Genomic DNA, 9,455 nt, shown 5'->3' on the forward strand with positions numbered 1-9,455 from the left:
GCGATTACAGGTGAATATCTGTAAATGGGAGTGCGATTACGGGTGAACGTCAGTCAGTGTAAGAGTGAGATACATGAGAGTACAGGCCGGTTTGTATGTGAAATATGGGTGGACATCGGTCGTTGTGAGAATGAGATACATGTTGAAATCCATTTGTGGTGTGAGCGATACGCGGGTGGATTTTGTGCAGTACCAGCGCCTGAAATACGGCTGGATATCGCACAGTTTGTGCGCGGAGGGTGCAGAGATAGATATGAGTGTGAGATCCGTGAAGAATATTACTACGTTCTAGACTGCGTGCAGCGTCCCTGCGAAAGCCGCACTGTGGTCGCTGCCGTGTGCTTTTGGGGTGGGGGAGGTGGGTGCGGATATTAAAATGATGCATTGGACAGTTCCAGAACGGCTCTGCTTTGCCTTTTACTGGCTGTTTACTCTCTGCGTTTTGAGGGGAACCTGTGACAGACGGAAGTTGCACGCAGGAACATCTTTGCGAGCGGGCAGAGGCTGTCAGAGAGGCGTTCAGACTTTCTAACAGTTTGGTTGAGCGGGGCAGGTGAAAGTGTGGCATGGGCGGGGGGGCCAGGTGTGTGTGTGTGCGTGCGTGTGTGTGTTGGGAGGGTGGGGCGTATCTTTGAGCCCATGCTGTGGCCGATGTGCCGCCTTGTGTGTCTTTTTTGTTTCCCGATGCTTCTGAACGGGTGAGTGGAGCCACTTCCTCTGACTCGAAGCGTTGGACGCTGCCAGAGCAGGAAGTGACTTCCCCTGTGCCTCAACTGTTCTGCCTGTGTCTCCCAATAGGCTCGCCAGCTGGAGTTGAGCGCTCAGCGAGGCAGGAGTGGCGCGGGTGCCCAGCAGCCTGTGCCCACCATGGACCTGGACGATGGCCACGAGGCGGTGAGTGCTGAGGCCGTTCGGCCCACCCCCCCCCCCCCCCCCCCCCACATCTCGCGCGGTTCCCCCTTCACCCTCTGCGGCCTGACCCTCACCTGGCGCGTTGATCTCCTACAAGCATTGGGGGAGACCCTGGAGAAACTCGGCAGACCTGGCACGATACCGTTTTGAAGCCCAGCGCCAGTCTTGTTTCAGATGACTGGATTCATTCGCTCGAAATGTTAACTCACCTTCCCTCTGCACAGATGCTGAGCTTCTCTGGTCCTATCTCTTTTTTACTTTTCATTCACAGGAGGCTGGTATTTATTGCCCATCCCTAATTGCCCAGAGGGTGGTTAAGAGTCACCCAAATTTACATGTAGGCCAGACCGGGTAAGGACGGCAGATTTCATTCCCCTGAAGTGTAGGTTTTTCCAGACAATTGACACTGGCTTCACAGCCATCGTTAGACTCTTGATTCCACTTTTTTATCTTTAATTAAATCCAGATTCCACCATCTGCCATGGCGGGATTCGAACCCCGCTCCCCAGATTGCTAATAGTCTGGATTAACGGTCGAGCATTAACCCTCGCCTCCCCTCCAAGGTTCTTTCAGTTTTCCAGTTTGTTTTTAATCACCATTATCTGCTAATATCCTTCGCCTCTCAAATCTGTCGAGCTCTGCATTGAGCCACTGATTCGAGAATTCCAAGATTTGCAACCCTTTGAGGGAATAAATTTAAGACCATAAGACGTAGGAGCAGAAATTAGGCCATTCGGCCCATCAAGTCTGCTCCGCCATTCAATCATGGCTGATAAGTTCCTCAACCCCATTCTCCCGCTTTCTCCCCGTAACCCTTGATCCCCTTGATAATCAAGGACCTATCTATCTCAGTCTTAAATGTACTTAATGATCTGGCCTCCACAGCCTTCTGTGGCAGTGAATTCCATAGATTCACCACTCTCTGACTGAAGAAGTTTCTCCTTATCTCCGTCCTAAAAGGTCTTCCCTTTACACTAAGGCTGTGCCCTCGGGTCCTAGTCTCTCCTACCAATGGAAGCATCTTCCCAACATCCACTTTGTCCAGGCCATTCAGTATTCTGTAAGTTTCAATTAGATCCCCCCTCATCCATCTAATCTCCAATAAGTATAGTCCCAGAGTCCTCAAACGTTCCTCATATGTTAAGCTTCCATTCCTGGGACCATTCTCATGAACCTCCTCTGAACTCGCTCCAGGGCCAGTACATCCTTCCTGAGATGTGGGGCCCAAAACTGCACACAATACTCCAAATATGGCCTGACCAGAGCCTTTTAAAGTAGTGCATTCGTGCTTTTATATTCAAGTCCTCTCAAAATAAATGCCAACATTGCATTTGCCTTCCTGACTACTGACTCAACCTGCAAGTTTACCTTCCGAGAATCCTGCGAAGGCTAGGGCTAGTTCTAATGTGACTGATATTGTTAGGGTTGCAGTTAGGGTTTGGATTTTGGGTTCTGGTTAGGGTTAACATTAGGGTTAAGGTTAGGCCTAGGGCTAGGATTAGGTTTAGAATTCAGGTTAGGTTTAAGTTTAGAATCAGGATTAGGGTTAGGGTTAGCATTAGGATTTGGGTTACCGTTTGGGTTAGGGTTATGTATAGGGTTAGAGTTAGGGCTAGGGTTGAGGTTTCTCCGTGTTGAAAATTGTCAGCTCCTTACTAAGAGAGGGAATGTTTGGGACTCTGCAGGTGATGGGAACTGTTGCTGTAGTGTGTGCCACACCCAGCCCATTGATACTTGCATTCAATCACTCATCGCTCTTCAACAGTCTACAGCGATGGACCTCGCTGACGCAGTCTCTCCTCACCACCCTCAACCCAGGAAACCAGCTGAGTGAACCCACGTTGCACTCCCTCGAGAGAAAGCACAACCTGTCTCTCCGAAACTGTATGCAGCCGACTTGCCAGGGCGAGCGCAATGCCCACAGCACTCAAAAGAGGACCAAGGAGCCAGTTGGAGTGGCGCCCACCTCCTCCGTTCACTGAACCCATCACCAGCACCCACTGGTGGCTGTGTGTACCATCTGTGAGATGCGTTGCAGCAACCCACCCAAATTTCTTCCAACTGCACCTTCCAGACCTCCATCCTCGAGAATGGCGAGGACAGCAAGCAGGTAGGAACTCTACCACCTGCAAGTAACGCACTCCCCCCATCCCCACCACCGCCCACCTCCACCCCGCACCACCCTGACTTGGACAAGTTCATGTGGGCCGAGGGATGGCAGATGGAGTTTAATGTGAGATCAGTGTGAAGCATTGAAGAATCAGGGCAGGACCTGTACACTTAATGGTCGGGTCCTAGGGAGTGTTGCCGAGCAGAGAGACCTTGGAGAGGGGCAGGCTGTTGGTTCCTTGAAAGTGGAGTCGCGGGTAGACAGGGCGGTGAAGAAGGTGTTTGGTACGCTTGCCTTTATTGGTCAGTACATTGAGTATAGGAGTTGGGAGGGTCATGTTGCGGCTGTACAGGACACTTTTGGAATACTGCGTTTAATTCTGGTCTTCCTGCTATAGGAAAGATGTTGTTAAACATGAAAGGGTGGAGAAAAGATTGACAAGGATTTTGCCAGGGTTGGACGGCCTGAGCTAATGGGCTGGGGTTATTTTCCCTGGAGCGCTGGAGGCTGAGGGGTGACCTTGTAGAGGTTTATAAAATCATGAGGGGCATGGATAGGGTGAATAGCCAAGATCTTTTTCCCAGAGTAGGGGAGTCCAAAACTAGGGGGGCATGGGGGAGAGGTGAGAGGGGAAAGGTTTAAAAGGGACCTAAGGGGAAACTTTTTCACACAGAGGGTGGTGCGTGTATGGGATGAGCTGCCAGAGGAAGTGGTAGAGGTGGGTACAATTACAACATTAAAAGACTTATGAATGAGTATATTAACAGGAAGGTTTTAGAGGGAAATGCCGGCAAATGGGACTAGATTAATTGAAGATATCTGGTCGGCATGGATGGGTTGGACCGAAGGGTCTGTTTCCGTGCTGTACAGCTCTATGCCTTGCACCTACTAGTCTGCAGGTGCACATTCACCACGTGGACTGCTGTGTTTAAAAGCCAGGCTGCCAGCACCCTCAGGATGAGGATACAGCCACAGTGCCTGCTGTTCCAGGGTATTAATCCACTGACAAATGAAGGAAGGGTGGCATCGTCCCAAATCAGGACGGTGTGGGCTGGGAGGGGATTCACAAGCGCCCGTGCTCCCGTGGATTTGCTGCCCTTTCCCTTCCAGGTGGGGGGGATGTCATGGGTTGGAGAGAGGAGTCTCAGCTGTCATTTAAAACAAATCTACCTTTTCCAGGGCAATGTTAAAGATCCCATTGGTCAGCGTTGTGGAACTTACAACAATTTGGGGGCGGGGGGGGGGCGGGTGGAGATTCTCAGCACAGACAGTGAGGGGGGGTGGGGTTTGGGGGTGGGGTGTGCTGGTCCGGTTCGGGTGTGAGAGAATGGGATGGGATTGCTTGGGAATAAGAACATACGAAACTGGAGCAACAGCAGGCCATTCGGCCCCTTGAGACAGCTCTGTCATTCAACACCGATTGCATTTCCAACTCGGCGATCCTGTTCATAACCCTTGATTGCGCCCCTCAACCTAAGGAGAGTCTGTCCACCTCCGTCTTAAAAATATTCAGTGCTACCCCCATCCCCACCATCTCATGAGGCAGAAACATTCAGAGAGAAAAAGTATTCATCTCTCTCCTAAATGGGCAATCCCTAATTTTAAAAACACGGCTCCCTCATTCTGGAATCGCCCACAAGAGGAAACATCCTTTCTCCGTTCACCTTGTCCAGGCTGTGCTGGATCTTATGCACTTCAGACACGTCACTACTTACTCTTGTAAACTCCAATGCGTTGAGATCCTTCCTTAGACAAGGAGACCCAAAGCTGTACACAGTATTTGAGAATTGTTCTCAAGAATGTAGGACTGCAGAACTGAAGCACTTTTATGTTCAGTTCTTGGGTAATAAATGATAGTATTGTATTAGCCCCCTTGTGACTTGAACACCAAGATCCCGTGTCCAATCAATGACGTTGAGTTCGGCGAGTGTATGGCTCAAGGGTTTGGATTTCCGAGCAATACTCAGCAGGCTCTCCACAGAAACTGAGCAACAGCTGATGGCCAGGATGAAATATAACAGGCCTGGCTGCACCTGTGGGGGGAGGAATCAGAGTCAACATTTCTTATGGATTCATGGAGTCATACAGCATGGAAACAGACCCTTCAGTCCAACTCACCGAAGTTTTCCAAACTAAACGAGTCCCTGTGTTTGGCCCATATCCCTCCAAACCTTTCCTATTCACATACCTGTCCAAATGTCTTTTGAATGTTGTAACTGTACCTGCATCCACCACTTCCTCTGGCAGATCATTCCACCCACGAACCACTCTCTGCGTGAAGAAGTTGCCCCCCAGGTCCCTTTTAAACTTTTTTCCCCTCTCACCTTAAAAATGTGCCCCTGAGTTTTGAACTCCTCCCCCCCACCCACCCTAGGGGAAAAGACCTTTGCTAGTTAAAAACTGAAAGAACTGCGCATGCTGGAAATCAGAAAACAAAAGCAGAAATTGCTGGAAAAGCTCAGCAGGTCTGGCATCACCTGTGAAGAGAAATCAGAGTTAGCGTTCCGGGTCTGGTGACCAGTTCCGAGGAAGGGTCACCGTACCTGAAACATTAACTCTGATTTCTCTTCCCTGATGCTGCCAGACCTGCTGAGCTTTTCTATTTACCTTATCTATGCCCCTCACGATTTTATAGACCTCAATAAGGTCAATCCTCAACCTCCTATGCTCCAGTGAAAAAAGTTTCAGCCCATCCTTATAACTCAAGCCCTCTAGTCCCAGCAACATCCTGGCAAAGCTTTTCTGCACCCTTTAATTTAATAATGTCCTTCCTATAGCAGGGTGACCAGAACTGGACACAGTAATGCAAAAGTGACCTCACCAACATCCTGTACAACCTCAACATGATGTCTCAACTCCTATACTCTTGACAAGGAAGGCAAATGTGCTGAACGCCTTCTTTACCGCCCTACCTGTAACAGTACTTTCAAGGAAGTATGTATCTGAGCTCCTTGGTCTGTGTTCGACAAAGGCCCTACCATTAATTGTATAAGTCCTTCCCTCGTTTGTTTCACAGAAATGCAGTACCTCGCATTTATTCAAATTGCCTCAGCCCATTGACCCAATTGATCAAGATCTCTTTGTAATCTTGGATAACCTTCCTCATTGTCCATTGTAACGCCATCTGCAAATTTACTAACCGCGCTTCCTGTATTCTCCTCTACCATTCTGAAGAGGGGCCACTGGACCTGAAATGTTGAATCTGCCTTCTCTCCACAGACGCTGCCATACCTGCTGAGTTTCTGCAGCTATTTCTGCTGTTAGTTTCGGATCACCAGGCATCCACAGCTCTTTTCTGTTTTGAGAGATCGCAGAGCTGCCAGAAGCGCTAACGCTGTTTCTGGCTTCCTCTGCAGAAGCTGTCAGGATTGCTGAGCGTTTGCAGCGTTTTCTGTTTTCATTTCGGAGTTCGCACACCACCTGGTGTTGTGCTTTTGTGTCAACTTTCGATCATTGCTGGGAGGGGGTGTGAAGGCAGACAAGGAGACGGTTTATTTTGTGAAAACAGAGGACATGAGGCGCTTGACCAGAAATAGACCAGAATTCGAAAGGAAAGTGGAGAAATACTAGGACGAAATTGGAGTCTTAGTTACTCCCTTAGCCCTTTCACTATGTCAGGGCTGGTAGACATCTGATAGTCAGAATGGCAGTACTGAGTGTTAAAGGGGATGGCCATTCATATGTTATAACAGTGAACAGACTTTCAAAGCTGTCATAGGCCTGCTTTCTATTCAGTCTTTCTTTCTTCCATGTACCCTCCTCCCTCCTTCCCTGGGGTAGGGGAGTCCAAAACTAGAGGATTTAAGGTGAGAGGGGAAAGATTTAAAAGGGACTCAAGGGGCAACTTTTTAACGCAGAGGGTGGTGCGTGTATGGAATGAGCTGCCAGAGGGAGTGGTGGAGGCCGGTACAATTACAACATTTAAAAGGCATTTGGATGGGTACAAGGATAGGAAGGGTTTAGAGGGATAGGGGCCAAATGCTGGAAGCATATGTCAGGTATAGACAGTGGGGATCAAGTGAATTCCTCGGAGGGTATAAAGGCAGTAGGAGTATACTTGAGAGAAATCAGGAGGGCAAAAAGGGGACATGAGATAGCTTTGGCAAATAGGGTTAAGGAGAATCCAGAACAATTTTATAATTACATTAAGGATAAAAGAGTAACAAGTGAGAGAAGAGGGCTCCTTAAAGATCAACAAGGTTGCCTATGTGTGGAACTACAGGAGGTGGTGGAGATACTGAATGAGTATTTTGCATCAGTGTTTACTGTGGAGAAGGATATGGAAGGTAGAGAACTTGGGAAATAAATAGTAACTTCTTAAACAATGTCCATATTACAGAGGAGGTGCTGGACATCTTAAAAACCATAAAGGTGGATAAACCATAGGAGCTGACCAGGTGCACCTTAGAACTGTGTGGGAAGTGAGGGAAGTGATTGCTGGGCCCCTTGATGAGATATTTGTACCAGCGATAGCCACAGGTGAGGTGCCAGAAGACTGGAGGTTGGCTAAGATGGTGCCACTATTTATGAAAGGTGACAAGGAAAAGCCAGGGCACTATAGACCCGTGAGCCTGACAGCGGTGGTGGGCAAGTTGGCGGGAATCCTGAGGGACAGGACTTGCATGTATTTGGAAAAGCAAGGACTGATTAGGGGTAGTCAACATGGCTTTGCGCTTGGGAAATTGTGTCCCACTAACTTGTTTGTGTTTTTTTTTTGAAGAAGTAACGAAGAGGATTGTTGAGGGCAGAGCGGTTGATGTGATCTATGTGAAGTTCATTAAGGTGTTCGACAAGGTTCCTCATGTTAGACTGGTTAGCAAGGTTAGATCACGTGGAATACAGGGAGAACTAGCCATTTGAATACAGAATTGGCTCGAGGGTAAAGACAGAGGGTGGTGGTGGAGGGTTGCTTTTCAGACTGGAGGCTTGTGACCAGCGGTGTGCCACAAGGATTGGTGTTTTTTTTTGTCATTCATATAAATGATTTAGATGCGAACGTTAGTAAGTTTGCAGATGACGCCAAAATTGGAGTTGTAGTGGACAGCGAAAAGAGTTATCTCAGTACAATGGGACCTTGATCGGATGGGCCAGTGGGCTGAGGTGTGGCAGATGGAGTTTAATTTAGATAAATGTGAGGCGCTGCATTTTTGAAAGGTAATTCTGGGCAGGTCTTATACACTTAATGGTAAGGTCCTGGGGAATGTTGCTGAACAAAGAGACCTTGGGGTGCAGGTGCATAGTTCCTTGAAAGTGGAGTTGCAGGTAGACAGGGCGGTGAAGAAGGCATTTGGTATGCATGCCTTTATTGGTCAGTGCATTGAGTATAGGAGTTGGGAGGGTCATGTTATGGCTGTACAGGACATTGGTTAGGCAATACTGCATTCAATTCTGTTCTCCCTGCTGTTGGAAGGATGTTGTGAAACTTGAAAGGGCTCAGAAGAGATTTACAAGGATGTTGCCGGGGTTAGAGGGTTTGAGCTACAGGGAGAGGCTGATTAGACTGAGGCTAAGGGATATGGGCCAAATGCTAATAACTAGGACTAGATTAATTTAGGATATCTGGTTGGCATGGACAAGTTGGACCGAAGGGTCTGTTTCTATGTTGTACATCCTTATAACTCTAATGTCTCTATCCTCCCCCATCCATCTACCCCTCTGTCTACACCCCTCATTCATCCCTCTGCTACCATCTCTAAACTATCCTTCTCTCTCTCTCCTCCTCCTCCATCTCTAGTTGTCACCTCTCCTGTCTGCATTCTCTCCTTCCAGCTGCATTCACTCCCCTTGGGTCATCTCTGTTCTCTCTCCCCTCATCTTCATTCTATTCCTGTTACCTCCAGGCTGTCTACCACCCCTCTGTTCCCATTCACCAGTCTTTTTTGTCGTTCTCTCCCACTTCCCTCTCTCTCCACCTTTCCCCTGCATGCTCGCTCTCCCCTCATCTCCCCTCTCTCTCTGTCACCCTTCTCTTTCTCTCCTGGGCTGCCTTGGCTCACTCTGTCTCTCTCTCTCTGTCTCTCTCTCTCTGTCTCTCTCTCTCTTTCTTCTACCTCCCTGCCACATTCTCCTGTCTCCCCTTCCTTTCTACCTCCCCATCTTACCTGTGTCTCACCCTGCCCCTTTGCTCTCTCCCTCTGTACGACTGCTCCATCTGTCTCCCTTCACTCCCTGTCTCTCTCTATCTCCATTTCAAAACGTTACCTGTTTGGCCCAGTTTCTAAACCTCTTACATCTCCCCCCCCCTCTCTCTCTCTCTCCTTGCCTGGTCTGGCCTGTTGCCCGCTCCTTGGTGAGCCCCTCTATCCCTGCTCCCTGGTCTCCCCCTCTCTGGTCTCCCATATTTCCCCCACACCCTGCCTCCCCCACCCCGCCTTCTCATCTCTTATCCCACCCATCATCTCACACTTCTTGCCTGTCCCTCTTGCCCCCCCCC

At 48.9% G+C, this 9,455-nt stretch overlaps 2 protein-coding genes across 4 annotated transcripts in view; one reads left to right on the forward strand and one right to left on the reverse strand.

Moving 5' to 3' along the window:
• LOC109926105 (rho guanine nucleotide exchange factor 11-like) overlaps positions 1-568 on the reverse strand; it is a 36,264-nt gene extending 35,696 nt beyond the window's left edge. Inside the window, 1 exon segment of the mRNA XM_048620573.1 lies at positions 140-568. Coding sequence (XP_048476530.1) covers positions 140-568 — 429 coding nt within the window.
• LOC109926340 (rho guanine nucleotide exchange factor 1-like) overlaps positions 283-9,455 on the forward strand; it is a 20,827-nt gene continuing 11,654 nt past the window's right edge. Inside the window, exons 1-2 of one of the 3 annotated variants that reach the window (XM_048620657.1) lie at positions 283-358; positions 799-894. In XM_048620657.1, coding sequence (XP_048476614.1) covers positions 868-894 — 27 coding nt within the window. In that variant the 5' untranslated portion in view covers positions 283-358; positions 799-867. Of the gene's footprint in view, positions 359-604; positions 699-798; positions 895-2,916; positions 3,023-9,455 lie in introns of those variants that run through there. The other 2 variants (XM_048620656.1, XM_048620658.1) reach the window with 2 other exon arrangements.

Source organism: Rhincodon typus, chromosome 47 (assembly GCF_021869965.1).
Source record: "Rhincodon typus isolate 14 chromosome 47, sRhiTyp1.1, whole genome shotgun sequence".
Taxonomy (NCBI): Eukaryota; Metazoa; Chordata; class Chondrichthyes; order Orectolobiformes; family Rhincodontidae; genus Rhincodon; species Rhincodon typus.